Source organism: Heliangelus exortis, chromosome 1 (assembly GCF_036169615.1).
Source record: "Heliangelus exortis chromosome 1, bHelExo1.hap1, whole genome shotgun sequence".
In the NCBI taxonomy this organism is placed as follows: Eukaryota; Metazoa; Chordata; class Aves; order Apodiformes; family Trochilidae; genus Heliangelus; species Heliangelus exortis.
In genome coordinates, this window is record NC_092422.1 from 81342810 (window position 1) to 81366198 (window position 23389).

Below are 23389 nucleotides of genomic sequence, written 5' to 3' on the forward strand. Positions count from 1 at the left end.
TTCTGTAGTCTAACATTTAGGCTAAATAAGGAGACATGTGGGACTGCTGCCCAAGGAACATTTCATATTTCTGCTGTTATACCACTTTTGCATAAGAATTCCTAGTTACGATGAAATCCATTCCATAGTGTGTGATGGAAAGAAACAGCTCCAAGCAGACAGAATGAGAATAACCCGTTCCTTCAGTCTGGTGGCCAGCAAGAGTTATTTAATGTCTTTAGATGTTATGAATTGTTTCTTATCCTAATCAATAAGTTGTTGAACATCTTGAGCCTTTTATTGAAAACAAATATTTTAGAGGGGAGGTCTGTTGCTTTGAATGTTTAATGCAAGAAGTGTCTGTAATATAATTAGGGTTACTATTTCTAGCTTGATTATCGGCAGTAATGCATTGAACTGCAAAATGAGTTTGACAAAGTCAAACAGAAAGAAGACAAAGTCCCATATATGTACATATATGTAATTACTGATATTTAGCCAACTGACTGTTTTTCTGATCTCAAACATTACTATATTTGGGCAAGTTCATGGGTAAAAGAAAAAAGATACCTTGAAGGGCTATATGTCTCTTCTTTGGCTCCTCAGGAAAAAAAAAAGGAAGAATTTGTCTCTCTCTTTCTTAATCTACTAATATCTTTTCAACCTCACATCCTGCATTTATTTTTAATGATTGATGTTATGAGGATGGTTTTTGTCATTACACAGACTGACCTCCCTCAGGGCCTGAGCTAGAAAAAGCTAATATTTCATACATTACTTTTAAAAAACACTTCTGCCTTTTGCTGCCCTCAGATCTACTACAAACACACAGCAAGCAAGGAAAAGATGCCTGAGACTGAACAAAACAGAGATGGGTTGACTATTGCAAAAGTCTGACTTCTGAATAGAACTTTCCCGGACAATTTATCCTGAAAAGAAATCTTCAGCCCATTGAAGCCTGTACATTCACTTCATTACCATTTATTATAGTTTCCCTTGAAAGTTTTTCCTCCCTTAATAGTACCCACGGATTTTTTTTACTCCCGGATTTTATTTGGTAGTTCCATCCACTCTCCAGACAACAGCTAAAATCTTAAATAACATGGTCTCTCATGTCAAGGCTATTCTTAATTTTGCACTGGAAATAGTTCCCTTAGAAACAAAGTTTATCATAGCGACAGGTTGTTTAATCAATTTCTTTCATGATTCATTGATAAATCATACCCAGCTCTAGAAAAAGCCTACATTTACAGGGGTACAGCTAGTGTTTAAACATGCTAATCTCTCCCTCTGTAATCCCAAAACCTACTGATATGCCTCAAATCCTAATCTCCTACTATCATTTTTACACAAAAAATAATTATGTGAATCATTCATACAAAATTGAGCCAACATTCAAAATAGCATAAATAATTTCAAAATGGACAGAAATTGTGAAAAAAAAAAACCCTAAACCACTACTCTTTTACTAGCAAAATGCAGCAGTCCATCCACCTGACACATTAACTGTAGGCTTTATCTTATATCAGATCCTACCTTATGTTTAGAGATTTCTTCCTAAGTTCACTCCATCTGAGGTTCATGTTATCAAGACGTCTCTGCAATAGGACTGCATCCTCAGAGCCTTCTAGGGATCTCAGTATTTTCTGCCCATTTTCATCCAGGTTGTGGAATATGTCAGTATGAGCATCAATTTCTGCCTGTAGTTCCTATGGAAGAAATAGAAAAAAATACATGTGATTTCTTACAGAATCATAGTAACTACCACTTCTCAAAACAGTAGAAAAATCCTAAGTGTTACACAGAGTTAGAACAGATTTTGATTACTCCTTTTATGGCAATATCATGTACTGTATACAGAGGCATATTTTCCCTTTCATGTGAAGACAGTAGGCATTGGATAACAATGTTTTTCCGTGCAGAACACACAAAATTTAGAAAGCTGTAGGTCTAGCCTTTGACAGGCAACAAAGCAGGAGCGAGATACATTTATGACACTGATGAGAAAGAAAAACCCCACAAAACCCTTGGATTCTCAGGTAAATCTGACCTGCACGTGGTAAGTCTTCCTGTGTAACATTTTCAGTGTGAGCTGGGGACTGCAACACTGGTCCTGCTGCATGGCAGTTCCAAGAAATCTACGTGTCTGCAGCAGCCGAGCTTTAAAATGCCAAGTTCACTTACATTCTGTTGACAGAATGCATTTTGGATCACAGGCTTCAGCAGTCAATAGCAATAAACAGCCACTTTGTGCTATATCAAAACACTGGTCAGGGCCACGGCTGTAGGAGGGCCTGAGAATAGCAAAGACCTAGAATATGCAACTAGCGGCTCATGTCGAACAGCCAACTTTTCTTATCACTCCATAACTGCAGGCCAGCTCTACATTTTGAATTCACTTTTCCCCCTCATTTTTAGCACGGCAGTTTCTGCCAAAAGAACATTCTTTAGAGAGCTGCCTGGTACCCGCATTCCTGCCTGCCCACACACTCAATGCAGCCTTTGTATGTTGGCTGCCCTTCCCCAAGACATTTGCATGCAGCAGCTCCACAAGGTCATAAATTCATTTGCAGTGAACAGTGGTAGAATCAAGCTCTTTAAACAGAATAATAATAATAATAATAATTTAAACACGTGCATACATGAGCACGCACACACTGTATGTAGTCACATCTGCACAAAGGTGCTTTTACTTTCAAACAGAAAAGCACACAAAGAAACAATGAAAAGGGTCTACTGAATAAAGCTCTGCTTTTTCTCCTGGGATGATGCTTGGGCACTGAGATTTCTGGTGGTGTTTTCTTGCTGCCTGCAATGGGAGTGCTGGGTATGAAGTGGGAAAAGGGAATGATTTATGGCATTTGAGAGCAAGACCCAAGCTAACTGAGCATCACAGATAGTCCCCAGTGAAAATCTGTTGTAATTTTCTTTAGATGAATGACTTTGAAGGAGGGGAGCACACAGCTTGTCTACTTGGTATACACAACCCTAATTGAATTGGTTTCATTCGATATTTTAAGTGCAATGTTAGCTGCACTGAATCATGAGTAGATTGTCCTTGTTCCCCTACTGCTGTTCCAAATGTCATTTGCCTTCCTTTGCTGGATACCTGTTTCTTGCACAGTAACAACTCGCACTGTATTTGGAGAAAATTCAAGGAGGGCTAGGAACATCTTTGCTACAGGAATAGGAATTCTTTTCCAACTGTTTTACCTTCAAGCAATGCTAGAAGTAAAGTACTTATGAGTGAGTTTGGAATATACCAGAGGTAATTCTGCAGGATGCAAATGTATTATTAAAAAAATATTTATTTATTTCTGTTAGGCAATTTAGATTTTAAAAATGCCATTATTAAGTAAGTACAATCCTACAGGAATGAATGCCCTTACTTGAAAATTTATACTTTGTTTAAAGTCCCAGAATTGCTAGCTTCAGCTTCCAGCTGCAATATTAGATTTATGTTTGCTTGACTAAAGAATACTATTTTTTCAGGTATGCATTTGGAGGTTTTATTTAAGCTAAACTAAGTATTACAAACCTGATGTAAGCAGCCAAAACAGGATGTGAGAAAGGGTAAGTTCACAGTAAAAAAGTTCACTTTTAGTGTCTGTATACTTCTAAGGTCCTTACACATTTAAAAACTGATAAATCTATTGCTGAGTGAAAGAATGATCAAATACACTGACTGTTGCTAAAAAAGCTTGCTTTTTAGGGTGGTTATGGAAACAGCTGCCTTTTCCTCAGCAATAACACGTACTGTAAGACTCGTATGTAGAACAACTATTCACAGCAGGCAGCTATGTCCTGTTGCTGTTTTACTACACATGCACTCACAGTATTTTATAACAAAATTTTGAAGAAAATGCATTTCCATATTTTTCTTGGTTTTAGAAAACATGGCTCATAACCTACACATTCATTGCTTTGCTCCTGACACAGATGTATTTCTGAAAATAAAATCAAGCCATATCCTCCTTATTTTTTTTTCCCCAGAATACTATTTAGCATCAAAATGAATCTGAACAGTTAGTGAAATGGGAAAAAAACTTGGTGAACATAGCACTCTTATCAAAAGCTTAGTATTCAGTGCATGTTTCTCCTTATTCCACATCACTTGCGTAAGCTGCACATCTTCTAATGCTCTTTTAAGTAATTTATTCCATCTATACAGGAAGCCTGCTATACAAGGAAGCAAGAAAACAGCCAAAGTATTTATTCAATTTTGATTGGTGCATTTTAGACCCTTTCTTTGGGACTCCTTCACATCCCAAGGGAAGCAGAATACATATATGAAAAAGATCTAAACACCTTTTATCTGTTTTCTGAAATAAATAATTTCCATGTCTCAAAACCAGAAGAGAAGGATCAGTATAAATTAGATTATTTTTACTGTCAAGAATCAAGCAGGAAGATCTTTTTAATCTCATAAACTGCTACGATACCTGTAAAAGTGTGCCATCCTTGCACATTATTCCAAGAAACATAAAATATAGACCAAATGTAGACTATTTACTGCATTTTCAACTTTTCCAGTGTATCCAAACAAACGGACAAGCAGCAGTGGATGAAAAATCAGTCCTGGGATAATATTACTGAGCTACAGCTGGCTTAATTTTACTTATTTACATTTCCCCTAAATAATTTCTAGGAAAAAAAAAAAAACAACTAACCATTTTAAACAGCTTGAATTAGTAGAATATTTACTTAAACCTTTTATACTGTACACAGCATGAATTATGTAATCCCTCTTTTCCCCATTTTTCATTTTTTTTCCTCTTTCCCTACCCTTTTTTCTTCCTTTCCCTTTAGATCTTCTCTCTTTTCCTTCTTTGCTTACCTTCTTTTCCTTCTCTTTTCCTCCCTTTCTCTTTTTTTTCTTTCCCTTTTCCCTTCCCCTTTCTTTTTTTCCCCTTTTCCTCTTTTCCATTCTCCTCCCGTTCTTTCCCTTCTTGTCTTTCCATGTTTTCTCCTTTTTTCTATTTTACTTCCTTCTCTTTTTCTTTCTTTGTTTTTTCTTTCTCTTTCTTCTTCTTTTTTCTTCTTCTGCTCCCTTTCCTCAATCTTCTCCTGTTCTCCATTTTTTTCCTCTCTTTCCCCCCCTTCCCAACCTGTCCTCCCTTCCTCTCTTTAAAATGCTCCCTTCTGTGAGCTAAAGACTAATTTTTATGTTCTTTTGTGGTGATCTCAAAACTCAGCATGAATGTGCGTTTCCTTCTGCTTTCATTTTTTCACATTCATTTTACATCATTTCAGGTGCCTGGAGAAGGCAGAACTTACAAACTTGTTTCATACCATTATTTTTTTGTTGTTTTTGTTGTTCTAACCATACTGCCAGGCAAAACACATCTATTAAGAATACACCTCTGCTCTGAGGACTTGAAGGGTAGAGTAGCTCTTAAGGCTTGGCATAGTCCATTTATTTTTACTAGCCAAGGAGTTCAGCTGGTATAACCAAAAAAGGTTCAAAGTTTTTTTATAACACCTTATGGCTCCTACAGATAGAAGACTGGAATCGCTCTTCTGTATTTGATGCTCTGTCCAGAGCAGTTTAGGGACTGGATTTCAAATTAAACATCCTACTTTTATTTAATTACATCTAAACTCCTGTAAAACTATGATTTTGCCTGAAGCATTAAACTCTGTGTTAAGGTCCATAGTGTGAGAGTTTTTATTTTATGTGCCTGCAGACTCCAGCAGACTTCAGAGGCACAAAGATGCATGTGCATGGCACCACTTTTAGGATCACAGTTTATTCTTCTCTCTGCTAGATAGAGGAATGGTTTTGTGGGTGGGAGAGTTCTGGAGATGTTGAATTATTTGCTACAGTACAGCAAGCTCAATCTATTTCAAACACATGAGTGTTTGAATTCAGTGCAAGATGCTCTTGATCTATTAATTTTGTTTCTGGCAATAGAAAGGCAATTTGCACTACTCTTTATGACAGTCTGTTACTGTGAGCTAGTCATTATCTTCAAAGTATTTGAACACAAATAAATGGCATTTGGTTTTGGGTTTGTTATTTCTTTCTGTAAAAAAAATGAAACAAACAAAAAACTCACTTATTCTAGATTGAAAACACTGTGATTTAGATAACTGATGGAACAGTGAAGTGTTTTCTGCTTTGCAAGACACTACTGGTCCAGCTCTTCTGTAGTTCCTTCTTCTAAGCATCACAGTTCTTCATAGAACTGGTTGTTGGAGCTGGGTTTTCCTTCCCCCCTACTCCTCTTATTTTCTTCGGGGTTGTTTTGTTTGTTGTTGTTTTGATTTGGTTTGGATTGGTTGGTTGGTTGGCTTGTGTTTTTTTCTCCCAGTCCATAAGCAGAACTTTTATGGGGTCTTAAAACATTTACTTAGCAATTTACATAATGATAAAAGCTACTCAAGTGAGATTTAAAATGTAATTAAAGGGCAGACTTACTGACTTAAAAGCATTGTTGTGAAATGGCTATACATCATCATGCCATGAAACCTCCCCTTCAGCTAGCCTATGGCATGACCCCAATTCCAGTCTGGTATGATTACATCTCTGAGTTTCATGCTAATGACTTGATTAAAAAGAAAGATAAAAAGGTCTTTTCTATTGGGAAGTTAAGCTTATGAATATCATTAAAGCATTTCTATGTTCCCAACACATTTTTCAAGATAACAAAGGATAAGAGTTAGTTCTCTAAAAGAGAAAAAGAGGTTGATGAATGATTTCCACAATTTTAGAGGTAGTTTCACATAAAATTTTATCCTTTCAAATAGTTTCCATTAGATTATAGAAGTATAAACTCTCTGGTAAAGACTTTAATTGAAATTGTTATTTCACTGTTCATCTATTTGGCTAGGAGGGAATCTAGGATTTCATCTAGGATGAAAACCTTAACTAGGAAGAATCATCATGTTAGATCGAGGTTACACTAAGACAGAAAAATTCCTTACAGCCGCAATTAATTTTCATAACAGCTACAGCAATTAAGAACTACTGTATGTTGTAACTATGTTTTATTTATTTTGCCACCATCAACTACAGCCTTTCAAGAAAGCAAATGCAAAGTGTATGCTTTAAAGCTGGAGTTGGCAGTGTTCTGTATGTTAGAAAATCAGTCACCTCCATTGAGTTTTCTAACTTGGATATTTGGCTTGGACATTTGACTCTATGTTTGAGGATTGGGTAAGCAGAAGAGACATAGCATAAAGGTGCATGTAGCCATACACACAATTTTCTAAAAGTAAAACCATTAGGCCTCTTAAAAGCTAGGATAGTTTTCTAGATTTGAGAAGGTAATCTGCTCCCAACAAATATGCAGGTCCTGACCCCCTTACTTCAATAAACATTTAACCCCATTACACCTGCACGTTCTGCCAGCACACTCACTCCGTCAATCTTTAGGCAATCTTTCTGCAGCACAATAATTATGCTGCTACTTTCAACATGTCTAATTTTGCCCTCTCCCCATTTTCCAGAGGTGAAACAGGAGCAGCACAAAGGCAGCACCATCCTCTGCAGGAACATTTACTTCCACTCAAGTTACTCAGGCAAGGTCTGAAAGCCCTGCTACATAATTTGAAGAGCATTTTACCTCTATTAGTTCCACTGACATCCCAGTACTTCAAATTAATACTGATTTTCTCTTACAACAAGCAACCAGAAAGGTTGAACTGCACAATTTTCTTAAAGCCTGGAGAAAAAAAAACAACTTACAAAAGAAGAAAGGATAAAGTTTTTTCCTCTGTAACCAATATTGGAATATACCTGAGTTTTGTCAATTATAAATGACCATTCCTAGGTGATAAATTATTTGTGCATACAAGACTGGATATTTGTTTCACAGAAAGGTACCTGTTTCAATGAACCAACACAACAATTCTTCGAACATACAAGCATATGTAACCCTCTTACAAACTCTTTTAAGATAAAATTGAAGAGCATTTTATAATTACAAGAAACTGTTTTGGTTCTATACATTATCCAATACTTTTGTCACAAATAATTTTTGCAATCTTTTTTTGTTTTTGTTTTTTTAAAGAAATTCTGACATTTCACATTTTTGTTGGTAAAATCTTTGATGCCTGGGGAAAAACAATTGGTACATCAATTTCATAACATGATGTTCAATTAATTAAAACAACGTAAAATCTTATTAAAAACTCTGTAGAGAACAGCAGAGAAGATAGAGAAGAAATACAAGATTAATACATTACACATTATTATAACTGGTTCAAGCAGAAAAATAACTGAAGTGGTTTAAGGGCTCCTTTTAGAAGTTAGCATTGTTCCAAAGATACTGAGATTTCAATTAGGACTTTATATCACTTCAGGCATTACTCTCAACTGAAGTGCAAGATCTGCTGCAGCCAACTCCTTAATCAAGGGCAGCTTAAGTAAGACCCAGGGGGCTTTATGCAGAGTGAATGCTGAAAAAGCTCCTGTGCTTCTGCACATACTTGTGCCAAATCCTCCCTGCCTGAGGTGTCCTGCAGCACACCCAGGGGGAACAGAAACTTGGGCAGCATAAAGGGCAAATACTACATTTAATCTTGATTTTCAGCTGGAATACAGGCCACACCAGTGAGGCTTTAGAATACTCTGACTTTCTAGGTTTTAAGCAAGAGGTGTCAGAAAACTAACCACAGAGCAAAAACCCTTTGGCAATAGAGTACATGAGAAGTTACTTCAGCCCTTTTCCTGCCAGCAGAAAACAGGTCCACCAAGTGAAAATGAACAAGACCTGAATTTAGACTGCCATGAGTTTTACCCTCTGCAACCCTGCTCAGTACGAGGGGTACCACAAGTTCAGATAACTTGTGAGAAGCAACTGTACCAAAGCTGCCATCTCTGTGGTTATGGCATCTCCCTGTGTCAGTGGATCCCCCTCTAAATGCAAAGATTGGCACAGACATAGAGGTTCAGGTAGCTCTGAAATGCTGGTGCCAAAAATGCTGATTTGGTGATGAAAGCTGTCAGGGTCAGGACCAAGGCGGCTGCAGAAAGGGACTGCCACCAACTGCAGCCCATTGGGACATCCTGAAGGGATCATGGTGCTACAGCCTCCCTCAGTGGTTTCTAACCTCCAACCCAAAATCCTCAGCTGCCTCTTCCCACCAGCACCAATCCCAACACCAGGACTTCCCACTTTTAAACCAGTACCGTGCTTCTGTGAATACCTGAAACCCAGCAGCTGAATTAAAATGCATAGCATTACTTCTGGCCTGTTAACTTGTTATTGCCAACCTGCACACTGAGATGCTTAACCACTCAGTATTCTGCTGCACTGGGGAATTCCATTTGTGAGGAACTGGATGTGAGAGGAATGGTTTCACCCTCTTTAGTTTTCAGCTCAGAGAACTGCCATTACTTTTGCCTCTTCCAGAAAAAAAGAGGCTCTTGCAAAAAAAAAAAAAAAAAAAACAAAACAAAACAACAAAAAAAAACAACAAAACCCACAAAAAACCAACCAAAAAACAACCAAAAGTATGCTTTGCTATGTGTTAATTCAAATAATACAATAATGCGTTTTAGCTGCCTCAAAATAAGCGAATACCTGGCAAAAGTTCAAAGTCTGAACAAGGAAGATATTTCAAACAAAATCCTTCCAAATAACAACTGTAACCATCATATTAATTCATGTCTCTGTGGCAAAGTCTAATCATGTTTTATTGCATCCAAAAATCAAAAGCGAAGGTGAACAGGATGTGTGTATTAAGGATTTTCTGAATAAGATTTACATCCTGAAAATAATTATTTGGTATTTTCTTGGATTTTCTACCATGATAAATGCAGTCCCATAGTAAATAGTCTCAGGAGAAAATAATAACTGAAAAAAATAATATAATCACTAGTTAATTGTGACATACAAATAAACATATTTTTTAATTTTTTTTTTTTTTTTTTTTTTTTTGAGAGAGAGAGAAATGGTATTTTGGGGAGAAAATCAACTTCTGCTCATGTTTTTCAGTTTGACATTGAAAACCCAATTATTTGGGGTCACTGACTTTCTCAAATTTACCAACACACTCATTCGTTCAATCTTCAATTTTGCTAAAAGAGGACTAATTCCATCACCATAATAAAAATTAAATACTTTTAATTTAGAGTGTGTATTGATAAAGGCATGCAAGTGTTTAAATCTAGATAGGAACAATGCACTCTGAAGTACAGATGCACATCAAGGCAGCCACCTAGAAGCATTATTTATGCTTTTTCAAGGTCCAGTTATAACGTATTGGAAGAAAAACGAAATCCTACCCGAATTATGCTCAAAAAAAATTTCTAACAACCAAGAATAGAAAAGCCACATAGAGACAAATGTAGATACTGTTACAAAAATGAAGGTTAAAGTAGATGATATACTAATCTATTCAGTTTTTTCTCTCAAAGAAACCCCAAAAACCCCATATCCAAGAAGCAAAATGAAATACACACCTTTAAAAATAAAGCACACCTAGTACTAAAGGAGGAATCAAGGTAGGTCTGATGAGTGTACAGCAATAGAAATCATGTACAAATGCGTATGGAATTGAAAAAAATAATCCTTTTTTTCCTAGAATCAGACTTACTTCCTTTAAGAAGAACTTAAGAACTTAAGAAGAACTTAAAGAAATCAGGGTTTAGAAGTGTTCTCAGAAGACAGAGTACACTCTTGTCAGTAAATCAATATATTAAGCAGATCTTAAATATGGTAAGAAAGTTATATGATTCTACTTAAGTTCCTGTAGAGATCAAATATGTCATCTTCTCCTACTGTCACTCCAAAATATGCCATGCTGACCCAAGTTTATACCCTGGAATTGCTTTTCTAGCACTTCAATCAAGATTACTTATCAAAACACTTTACAAATTGCTGACATAGGACATTGTAAGTACTTGACTTCAATACTAATTGCATCAAAGTTGCTCTTATATCCAGAAATTTTTAATATACTGCTCTCATTAATCTTGACAATACAGTAAATGTGACACAAATATGGGGCTGATAGACACCTTTTCAGAAACCAGTTCACAAAATATCCCAGTTTAATATACACTCCTAAATTTTATGCATGCATTCAGAAACTGTACTCAAATATCTCAGAAAAAGAAAGACTTTGCTCAAATATGCAGAGATAATAATACCACCCAGAGATAAAAAGTCAGGTGCTAATGAACACTGCACAGCACCACAGGCAATTGTTGAAAAGACATTGTCAAAACAAACAGATTAGATTGCAACAAAAAAGAACTGGGTATCAGTTAATTATTCAAACTAAATGCTAATTTAAGAGTGGAAGTAATACTTTAAAAGAAAAAAAAATTGAAATGTAAAAAGCAATTATTAGGGAAACCTGGCTTGCCATACCTGTTTTACTCTCACAGAAGCTTTTGCAGCCAACTGTGAGAGTTGCCATATGCTATATATGCTATACATACCAAAGTCTGTGAATGGCATTCATGCAACATACTTGAAGATACTGACTGAAGCTACTTTTGTGTGAACCCTCCCATGGTGGGTAAGACAAGAACTATAAGATCAGTTTAAACGTGGCTGTTGCCATCAGAAATCAGACTTTTCAGATTCAATGAGAATGTGGCTAGTGCACACACAGACACACAAATCCTAACCAACACCACATTTAATTTATTTCTGAAACAAATATGCTTTGTTTATACACACCTATTAGTTCTCACATCTATCTTTATCAAATTCAGATAAATAAAAAGCATAATTTTAATCAAAAGACTCTTTGGATTTAATAGAGATATTCTCAGTCTTTCCATACCTAGTTTTCTTTGCATTCCCTGGAGAACACCCACTATTCTTACTCTGTAAAAAGCAACTTCATAGCTTTCTTCATCTGTTTCTGTTGTTTTCCACAAAATGTCTCCTTCAATATTTTCTGTGAACTTTAATGGCTATCTGCTAAAGGGTGATTTAATGAAATTGTTACAATCATAAGCCCTTTCTTATGATGATTCTCCAGCTGTATTTTGGTTTATCGTTCTCTCTTTACAGAATTAGACTGAAGTATTTTATCTTGCTGTTAATGTTCATCCCTCCACGAAGACCCTATTGATCTCCTGTTTGTCTTCCCTTGATGATGCAGTCTGTTCACCACTTTCTGCAAACTCCTACAACGACTTCATATCTGCCACAGGTAACTATATTGTTGTCTCCAGCCCCAGAAGACACATCAGGAACCATAAAATGGTTTGAGATTTGGTTGGTATCATTTTCCTCAAGACTTCTTTTTGAGTGAAAGCTTGTAATGTGCTGAGGACAGTTGCTTCAGCTGGTATTGCTGCCCTGTCCTCTTGCACATCAATACATCACTATGCAGTCCACAGGACAGCTTCTGGCTTCCTTGCACTCTTGGTGCAACAACCAGCTTGTAAAATGCTTGTGACTTCCATGGTACAAAGATATTTTTGACAACTGTCCTGGTTTGGGCCAGGATAAAGGTGATTTTCTGTCTTGTACTTTTGCTTTTAGCTAAGTCTCTTGTAAGTAGTTGCACTTGCTGAAATTAACAGCAAGTTTCTCAGACAGAGTCTGCTTCTAGGACTGATAACACTCAATGTTTATAGTTACTGCTAGAGACTGGTGTGCAGAGCCAAGGACACTGCTCAGCTCTGGGGAAAACTTTTACCTCCCAGAAGGGATAGAGAGGTCCCACCTGCAGCCCTCCCTTGGGGAGGAACGGACAAGATAGATACCAGAATTGACCAAACGGAGTATTCCATCCCATATACGTCATCCTCAGTATAAATTTGAGGGATCACAAGGGCCAAGACAGATTTCCAGCTTCCAGCTGCCTGCCCTTCCTGCCTTTCCTGCTTTCCTTTCTTCACCCCGGCATCCTGGAAGGATCCCGTCCGTTTGTCTGCCTGTGGTCCTGATCCGTGCCAGCCCATATCTGTGTGTTCCTGCCTCCAGTTCCCAACTGCTGCCAACTCCAGGAGTCCAGCCTGGACTTTCCCAGGGCTGCCCTGCAGCCTCGGTGGTGACGTGAGAGTTAGTGGGGGAAAAGGAGGGAGGAATGTGGTATCCATTTTCCTGTATATTTGTATATATTTAGTAATTTTTCCTATTTATCATTCCTGTTTCATTAAACTTGTGTAGTTTAGTTTCCAACCCATAAGTCTCTCTCCTTTATTCTCTCTCCTTTCTTTATCAGGGAGGAGAGAGAGATTAGTAGAGAGCATCTGTCACTCGGTTTAATTGCCGGGCCAGTGTTAAACCGTGACAACAACATACGATGGAATCACCTTATTATTGAATATTGCTTTTTTTCTAAGCTATCCACAGCAATTAATGTTTTTATGAAGTTAAGTCAACTGAAATACATCATCCTGATTTGTAGAAAACACTTTAAATTTTAACACTCATTGATTCCAAAAACATATGTATATAATAAATTGAAGGAAGGGTTACTTACAAAAAAGGAAGAAGGTGAGTATACAAAGACAACATCTTGAATCTGGGTTACTGTATAATATGAGAGTGCTCATGGAGCACCATAATGATTATATGGTAATACCTGCATATGAAGTCCTGATAAGAAGAATTCCATGCAAGATTGGAGAGAAGAGGCAGAGAGAGAAAATAGGTAAAAATATTATTTATATCCTAGAAGTAGTTGCTGAAGTTTGCTGTTGAATGAGCATCAGAACTCAAAAAAAGATTTAAAAGATGGAATTAGGCAAACTATGGTTGAAAGAGGAGAGGTGGAATATCCCTCAAGGCATTCATAGCAATAATCACTGTTATATTCAGTGTAATGCCACTTACTGCTATTACCTTCTGTTTACAATACATTTGACATCTAATCAATTTGGGGCAAAAATAATTGTCATGACATAGATGTATTCATAACTGTGAAGACTAATGTCACTATTCAATGTATACTCATTGAGCAAGGGCTAATAATGCACCTGCATCATGCACTCATTCAGTGCTAGGTTTCACCAAGATTTCACTTAAGCTGCTGTTGATTCAAATGCCTACTGAGCTAAGCAGAAATTCTGATCAACAATAGTGTAAGGCAACTTTGGCTTTATAGTGGAAAACTTACTTTCCTCTCTTAAACACGACCAATTCAATAAAAGAGAACAAGCTAGCTAATAAATACAAAACCCCTAAAACTTTTTAGAAAAGGGAACTTTCTTATTTATCTCACCCCATTTATGAAAGTACTTTCAAAAAAAACTAAAAAAAAAAAAAAAAAAGTTGATCTAAAATTTTCATGGGATAATTTGTATCCTTCAAACAGCTTCCATACATTTGACTTGCTAATACAGAAAATTCATAATTCTCTTTGCACACTGGTCAGTTTTCTGAAAGAAAAACTCTCGCACATACAGAGCTTCATAATCTAACTGTGCCACTTAATGAAATACTGATGTTCAGCTTCCCAGTGGACCTCTGTGCTCCCTTTGCAATCTGGCTGAAAGCCTAAAAACCAAACAGTGACACTGGAAGTTCTGATGCCTGTTAATCTGTAATTGTGGCTGTTTGCCGTGGGCATGCACAGCGACATGAGTTGCCACTTAAACAGCGTCTCAAGAGGATGCAGCCTTGTAAGAAACAAAATGAAATCAAGTAGTCTGCGGGAAGAAACGTTAGAAGCCAACGAAAAAGGAAATAATGGCAAGGCTTTTACATTTCCTCTTCTTATGTTCATTTACTTGCCAAAGGACATGCTTAGAATGCAGAATTTACCCTAGATTAAAGGAAATCGAAAAAGGAAAAAAAAGTATTTATATATTTACATATTTGATTAAAAGAAAAAAATCAAAGTAGCAGCTAAGGAAGGAAGTCTCTTCCATAAGCAAAGGTATGATGAACAGAGAATATGACCATCATTCTTCAAATATATCTATACACATGTCACAGCAGCCATCTATCAAAATGATCTTGCTATCACGGTTAATTCCAAGAATCATACACACAACTCAGCACAACACCAAACTGCTCGTAAATGGGATTCATAAGCTTTGAATCTCAGCCTGCACTGAGTTAACAACAGCATCAACTGATCTCTATGATCCAAAGAGAGCACCACTCTAAATTCAGGGATAGAAAAGTACCCCCTCACTTGGATCAGATTTCTATCAAGCAGTGCTGTTTTAATACCCGTTTCTAAAACAATCTAATCAGAATTATTAAGGGCCTACTCAAAAGAATGTAAGATCGGGAAGGAAAGTGTTTGATGGGCAGTGAACAACTCTGTTGACTAATCAAAGAATGCTTTAGAACTATTCAATTTCTACAATATTTCATCTTACACACAACCAACAAACAGTGAGGGACTGATTTGTTTCACAAGTAAGACTTCTTTCCCCTGTGTCTGAAAAAGTGATAAAATGACCCATCATATGCAAGATGTCACTGAAGTTACATCTTCCCATAACAGAGATCTGAACTTGAAATATTTTATGATAAAGACCAGCAATGGCCAATTGTGTTGGCCTCACAGCATCCACTAGTTATTAATACTTTTTTTGGAATTTATAAAAACAGACAGTGAACATCACTGAATATGTTATATCAGACAAGTAACATTTTTATTTCACCAGGATGCCTTCAGGCAACTTCTCATGAAGAGAAGTTAGGCCATCTCTGTCTCGCTAAAAAAAGAATTCCTTTTGGAAAAATGCAAGCTCATATATGAGCATCTCTTTTCTGATAAGCTGCTGCAAAGATGTCTTTAATTTTACAGGCTTAATGATTTTCCAATGATTTGCTTAAGAAATATAACCAAGAGAGAAAATAATTTCTACTTTACCCAGTTCTGAAGCTTAGGCTCTGAAATAGGCAGTGTTATTTTGCTCTCTTTACCACTGCCTTGTGCTCTTTTCCACTAAGCTTAAGTAATGCTCTGTTGGAACTCTGAAAAAGACGAAGTTCTTTTTGTTTTCTAGATATTCCTGTCCATATCCTGGTTGTTTCTCCCAGTCTTCCTTAATTTTTCAACACTTGCTGTTTTAACTTTTTCTGATTTTCTGCCCACTGATTTTTTTTCCTTTTACAAAACCAAACCCAGCCCATTCAGCAGACTGTTGTTAACGAATAGTACAGCATAGGGTGGAAAGATTAATAGATACATTTCTCAAACTTGCATAACATTTAAGAGTTTCTTTTCTTGTGACAGGTATAAGCTAGAGATCAAGAATAAACTGCTCCCATTCTATTGTACTGTGAAAAAAGTAAATGTCAAGAACTAGTGAAGAGAAACTTCTTGAGAGCACTTTGCTCACAGTCATGGTCAGAACACTTTCAAGGTGCCATCTTTACTTAAGTACCAAAGAAAAAGAGGATATGAAGACAAGCAATAGAAAGGACTGAAGAAATAGCAAATATCTTAGACTGCTGATACTTACGACATGACTGCAACTTATTCCTTCTCTAGTGACTTTGACCCACTCCCTGCTGTATACAGTACAGTGGTTTCTTTTGTTATTTAAAATTTAGGATTTGGGGTTTTCTTTTTTGTTTTATAGTAAAAAAAAAAATATTTTCTATTATCTCTTAATATTTTTTCTGATTTTTTAAACCTTCTGATTAGGTTATGTACTTCCGAGATCCTCTGGCTAGTCTTAAAACACTCTAACATGAGGATTTGACTTGACATTATTACTATTAATTCTATCTAACAGATGCTCAAGACATTAAAGGAGGGATTTATTTCGCTAAATTTTGCAGCTAAGTTTATACCCAATGCTCCAGGCTGAAAAGAAAACAGCCCATCTAGGAGATTGTTTATCTAATCTACTTGACATGCACCCTACAAATGTCTACTTCTCTATAAACCCAAGTTACATGAATTTGTTCTAGTGGTAACAACTAGATTTTAGGCTTCTGAGCTTTGGTAACCTTTCCAAAAGCATACCTGCAAAATACTGAGAAAAAATGTGTGAGGAAACTGATCTGTGACATCACTGACCAGGAAAGCTGATCTTAACCATCCCTTTCTTAACCTCTAATATGTATGCATGCACACAGAAATGCACAGATTGCCTCCATAGGTATATGAATCCATCCTTTCATATTTCCACTGTAAAAATAACACAATAAAATTAAATCATATAATTAAAGTACAGAGTATCATGAAAAAATTTGAAATAAAAATGTTTTTAAAAAGAGAGAACAACTGCAATGAGTAACCCAGAAAGAAGGCAGCTGTGCTTTTCAGTTTGAGAGAATCATTTTGGGAAGATAAGGAAGCTGTTTTAAATAGTTACAATTCTAGTTACACATATGAAATTTACAGCAGTCATAAACCTTTGCCATTTCACTTAAAAATACAGTGGAGATACAGCCCTATCCTAACAATGAACAAGATGGAATTATCTACTCCCATCATAACTGGATCCTCAGAACTACTGGCTTGTTTTTCTCTGCTTTAAACATCACAAACACAAAAAGTCCTCTTACAGGGGAGGGTGACTGTTTTCTTGTTAACAACTGTATTCAATAAAAATGTGCTGATTTTAGAAGAAATATTTGCATTTTATGAATTCTTATCTTTACAAATCACTGAGACACATACACTGACATGAAAAAATCAAATACATATTATGTACAACAGTGAAAAGCTATGTTCTAGGCCACAGTATCTGAGAGCTTATCAGACACCTTGGCTGATGAAAGTCATCTGAATTAACATGGTCATGAATATCACAGATGTAAACTAATTAGGGAAGAGTATGCATACCTGAAAGTAGTAAAATTAAAAAGGATTCTGAAGAAAATTATATATACAAGAAGGAAAGTTTAAAACTCAGGAGTTAAAACCAAAACATAACACTGAAGCATTCAAATTGACTCCTTTGGACAATATAATTCACAGCTCAGCACACCAGTAAAGCCACACAAGCAAGCGAAAGAGACAGAGAGGAAAACAAAAATCAAATTGGATAAATCTTGTGGTGCCACAGCACAGCATAACACCATCACAATACTTTGTCACAAGCAAACAGTCATCACCTTTAGAGAAAGATTTATTTTCAGCTTGGCAAGATTCTGAGAGTGCTATTTTTTTCTTTATACTTAACTATTTTTTTTTTTCATTATATAGCCACTTAGTTTCAACTGACCTCTTCTTTTAATGCAAATAATTTTCTTTCCATCTTCTTGCTTCATGCTTCAAACTTCACAGGCTAGCTATTTCTCTTCGGACCTTACTTTATAAAGTGACAAAGATTGAATGATGTATAAAGTCTACAAAAGCCAGTTTTAATCAAAGAGCAGTACATGCTCCTGTCTTCAGAAATAAGATAGTATGTTCTTTTGAATTACTAGTGCTGTAACTGCCAAACAACCAACTTTGTTTTGTCAAGATTTGATTTTTTTAAAAGCCTACTTCTATTCTTATTTTTCTCAACATGTTGGGACTAGTTTCTTTGGTACTATTAGGTTCCATTTTAAATCAGCAGCCACTCTATACACACTTAAGTGTATAGAAATTACAGGAGAAATTAGGTTTTCTTTCTCTTGGTATCTCTTGAGGATGGAATTAAAAAAATATTAGGAAAACAGAAAATTAATTCATCATATTTTATCCAGAATACTTCAAGAGAGAAAGAAGTTCCAAGAAACTGCAATTGTTATTAGTCTTTGAGGTTTGTCATTTATGGAGAATAGGAATTGCACTCGATAAAAAAGACTAAATGCATCTAACGCAACAAAACCAGTAACTGATGTGTGAATTCAAAGATCATTACACCACAGAGTAGTAGATGCTCCAGGTAATAAATGGAGGTCAGCACATTAATCACTTGACTTATTTAATCGTCTAAGGCAAGCTTAATTTTATATGACAAAGGATATAAAGAAATTACAGCTTACAAGAAATGTCATGTTCATAGATCTTTGGCCTTGTAGCTTTAAGGGCTCTTCCAATAGAACCAAAAGAGAGTTAAACCTGTGTCTGTATGCATATGTATACATAGATTTTAAAAAAATAAATGAGGAAAAAGGCAATGAACTGCCTTCTTTAATTACTGACATGTACTGGCTTCAGCAACAATTTTCATCTTACATCTGCTTTTGGACTTCTACTTTCCTGCAGTATTGGCAACTTACTTGAAATTTAAGATTTATGTTCAATTTTATTAAAATGTTCAAAAGAACATTTAGTATTGATGTTGAATCTTAGCAATCTGTCATGAAGACCATTTGGAATATTTATTAACTCACACAAAATGAAAAAAGCTGTATTTTCATACACCACAGCTGATAAAACAGTAAAATTGTAACAAGAACATTACATTTTAGCTAGTAGAGTTTTTTAAGTACGTATGTGTGGAAATAAATTTAAGAAAGCCATGTACAGCTGTGAGAAGACAGCTTTCTACTTTATAACTTCCCAGTGTGATATGTTTCTGCATTACATGACAGAGTTTCAGCTTCTTCAGTCTCCTTCTTAATTGGAATTGTGTATATCTCAATATATATTTTTCCCCAATATAAAGCTTTTCAAATATTTATATTCTTTCCAAATAAATCTCCGGACATAATAATGAGCATAACATTTACTTTCTTGCATTTAATATTATTTTTCTTCACTAATAGACAAAATTTTTCTTTTTCAGCATGTGCAATAAGTTGTACTCTGAGAAGTTCAAAATTGCTTGTTGCAAGCAAGTAGGTACAGTACTACAAGACTTATCAAGGAACTCTCCTACATACAGCTTTACAAAAGGTTTGCCTTGCTTTCTTTCCTTTAGCTAGTTCATAATGTGGCTTATTTTAAAATGACACATGTTGCAAATGCAAGATTTAGTATCTTTTACTTGATTCTTCCACCTGTCACGTGTCAAAGTACTCTGCCATCATTCAAGGTCCAGAGCATTGTTCATATATGTTTGTCAGAGATTAGTTGTCCTCACATTGCCATATCAAGACTGACAATGACTCTCATGGCCTTGGACTTTGCCTTCCTCCTTTTATCATCTCTTAGCTTTATTAGACATATCTTTGAAGAAGTTTTAGATTTTTTTCCTCCAAATTTCCTTACCAATAAAAAACATCCTATACAAGTTAAGTATGTAAAGATCAAATTGTAAATCTTTATTGCTTTAGTCATCTGTGCCATAGAGCAGCAAAATCTGGAAACAATCTGTGGAAACAATGCCTACTGTCATAACCCACTGAAGTCTTAGCCTCAGAATAGGGCTAAGATTGATTAGATTCACCCCCTGACTTCCACATCTTTAAATAGCTTCATGATTGAATGGATGGATGTCATTCAAAAGTTCAGCCTCTCTCAAATGGAGACTCTCCCTTTGATTTCCTCCTTGAGATCTCTCAAATTCAGTACCATGGCTTTTGCTACCCAATTGCATTATAACCCTGGGGGAGGCTGAGCAGGGCTTCTAAACCACTGGAGTTCCTCCAAGAACTTTCCAGTGGTAGCAATTCCTTTGAACCTGAAGTGGCAGTAAAGGAAAAACCCTGTAAGTGTTCCTGGCACACACACACACACACTGTACTCTTAAAATAACACAAACAACCAAAAGGTTTCCCAGTCCTAGTCAACATGGGAAGACAGAATAGACAAGTGCATATTTGTGTGTCTGCAAAAGATAAAATCTGCACAGTTGGCTTCATGGTCTCACCAAAGTTGTCTCTCCTGGCAGAAATTTCTGCATGTTTTGCTCCTGATTGTATTACAGCACCTTTCTTTTTGAAGCATTCTTTAAATAAATCTCTGACATTTTCTGTGCCCACAAGATACAACTTAAAACTTGAAGCCTAAAGCTTTCAGGAAGTTTGCTACTCTCAAGGAAACTGTTCAAAATCAGTTGTTATGTTGGTTTAGTCCAGCATATACTCACTTTTCTTCAATGTGTTCTCTAATTCTACTATGAAATCAACCCCTGTAAATGTGAGAATACCACTCTTCTTGTCCATGATTTGCAAGAATGAATCATATTACTCATGATTAAATGTGCTCTGTCACCACATGAATATACTATGCAGTGGAGTATGCGTGTCTAAGTGTAGCATCACTGCCCTTGATTTAGGGAAGCACAGACAGAAATCCTAAAAACCTCTGGTCGTGTGCCGTGTACTCGGAAAGTATATGTACCATAAGCAAGATGCAGCTAGAAAATGTAAGAGTTACTCTGTAACTGAGTTTACTGAAGCTACTGAGTTTATTCTGTTCATGTGTAGAAGTTAAGAATGTCTGAAAATACACGTGAATTGCAAGCTAGAAATTCTCCACTACATACAGCAGTCTTACTCCTGTGGCAACATTTGTTTAAAGCCACTTAGTTCTGACAGCTTTGGACAGTTTATCACACACAGTTTAGAGATTCACTCAAGATGTAAGTTGCAACATGTGGTATCAAAAGTACATGCAAGCCACAAATTAAGATGAGCATATACTTCAGATGGTTAAATACAGCTGTAACAGACCATTTTTATCAGTACATGTTAAAAATAGGCCCCCAGGTATTTTATTTTTATATTGATTCTGTTTAGGTGTTGTTTGTTCAAGGTCATTTGACTAGTTAAAAGAGAATAAATAAATAGCTTCATTAAAATCCTTTCTCACTACAAAAAGCACAGAAAGGAAAAATTTAAACACCTGTCTCATGGAGCAGTAGAATCTTCCTACACTGCCTTCTTAAAAGCTGTTTGACCACTTTTTAGAGATTTTTTTTCATATCGATTCTACTTTTGAAACGTATCTTAAGTTATTTATTTCTGCATATTCTGCCTCTCACGCAGATTCAAATACCTTTTTTTCCTTACTCAGACTCACTTCTCTCCCCAGTATTGAATGTAAGGAGTGAAAAGACACCACTGGTAGGAAAAAAAACAACCCACAATACCAAAACACCCTCAAAATTGCAATGATATTTCTGCTAGGAGACTAACATTTATTTTGTACAAAAAGACTTGACTGTGACACAAATTGGACATCATCCTCCAAACCATTAATCCTGCTTGGGCACATTCACCTAAATTAAAATTAACATAAATCCAAAACCTATATCCAAATATTCATTGAACATCAATAATTGGAATCTTATTTTGCAACTGAACAATGTACCAACATTTTAAAATTGAATTCCCACAAATTATTCTTTCTTGAATGACAGTTCTAATAAGATCTTCCAGCCTCCACTTCTGTGCATGTATTTCTCAAACTCCAATTTTTTGAGACCCTCACTACCACATACAATTTTTTTATATATCCATTAACTAAAGAGTATTTGTTCAAAATAGAGCTTCTTATAGAAATACATAGAAATCAAACTGCCCTGTGACTATTTCCAGGTACTTAAAACCTATAATACTGTATTTGTCTGCATGGGTTTCTTTCCATGCAAAAATACCACATTAAAGCATGACATGACACTTAGTACAAGGGAGGAACTTAGCCAAAGTAATTCAAAGTCAGAAATATAAATTGTTTTGTGAGATCTATTCACAGTTGTTTAACCTTTGAAGTTTTCTGTGAAGTGCTAAAATAGAATCAAAAAAGCTACAGCTTTAGATACTTCAAATGAGCTGTGCAATATAATTGCACAGTTAATAGAAGCATAATCATCTCAGCAGGAATTAAATAAGGCAAATACTACAGCTGAGTTGTTTTTCAATATTAGTAATTTCAAGGAATGTCTTGCACATGCTGGTGTACTTAGGGGAAACAAGGCAACTTCAGATAACAAGACTATGTATTCTAACTATACATTTTTATTTATTATCCAAACATTTAACGTACATCCAAAAAGTAATTTTAAGCCCCATAGATTTAATGTTTCACGTATACATATAAAAGTTTGTTACAAGTTCAACTAGAGAACAAATAGGTAGAACTAATTAAGTCATCAGCTACACAAACTGAAAAATCTTTTCTTTTTCCTCATTTCATATTTAAAAAATAAGGATAAATTTATGCCCTTTTCAAGATATGAAACTATGAAAAGAGGGTGCAGTTTTATTCTATTTTAAAAGAAAGGTTTTGCTATTAAAATAAAATAGAAAATTGTGGATAATAAACTCAGTAATGATATCATTCTGTGTAAAAGGGTATTGTAGTACAGCTTTTGTATAAGAAACAACAAAATGCAGGAAGGCAACAAAGAGAAGAAAAGTTCTTCTCAAAGAATGAGAAAAAAACCCTCTACAAGAGCAGTATAGTGTGATACAGATTCACTAGCTTTACATTAAGAAATATCTAAATGATCAGTTTAAAAGGTGCTGTATAAGCCTAGCCTTTGAAAATATAGCACCAAAATTCTTACTAACACTCCAGACTTGAGAATCCTGCAGTCTGGGAATGGATGGCAGGAGAGATGTTTCTTGAAAGGTTCCTAGAATATCTTTAAATCTCCAAGTTTCGTGTATCCTGTCCAGCCTTTCATCCATGTGTGGCACTCATGTAGAGCTCAAACCTGGTTTACTTAGCTTCAGTCTGCAGCCATTCC

The 23389-nt window shown here is 35.8% G+C and overlaps 1 protein-coding gene across 20 annotated transcripts in view; it reads right to left on the minus strand.

The window, feature by feature from the left end:
- DMD (dystrophin) overlaps window positions 1–23389 on the minus strand; it is a 1120784-nt gene that overhangs the window by 188833 nt on the left and 908562 nt on the right. For 18 of the 20 annotated variants that reach the window (XM_071750505.1, XM_071750583.1, XM_071750574.1 and 15 more), the window contains one exon: window positions 1516–1688. In XM_071750505.1, the coding sequence (XP_071606606.1) occupies window positions 1516–1688 (173 nt within the window). Of the gene's footprint in view, window positions 1–1515; window positions 1689–2029; window positions 2075–23389 lie in introns of those variants that run through there. The other 2 variants (XM_071750652.1, XM_071750661.1) reach the window with 1 other exon arrangement.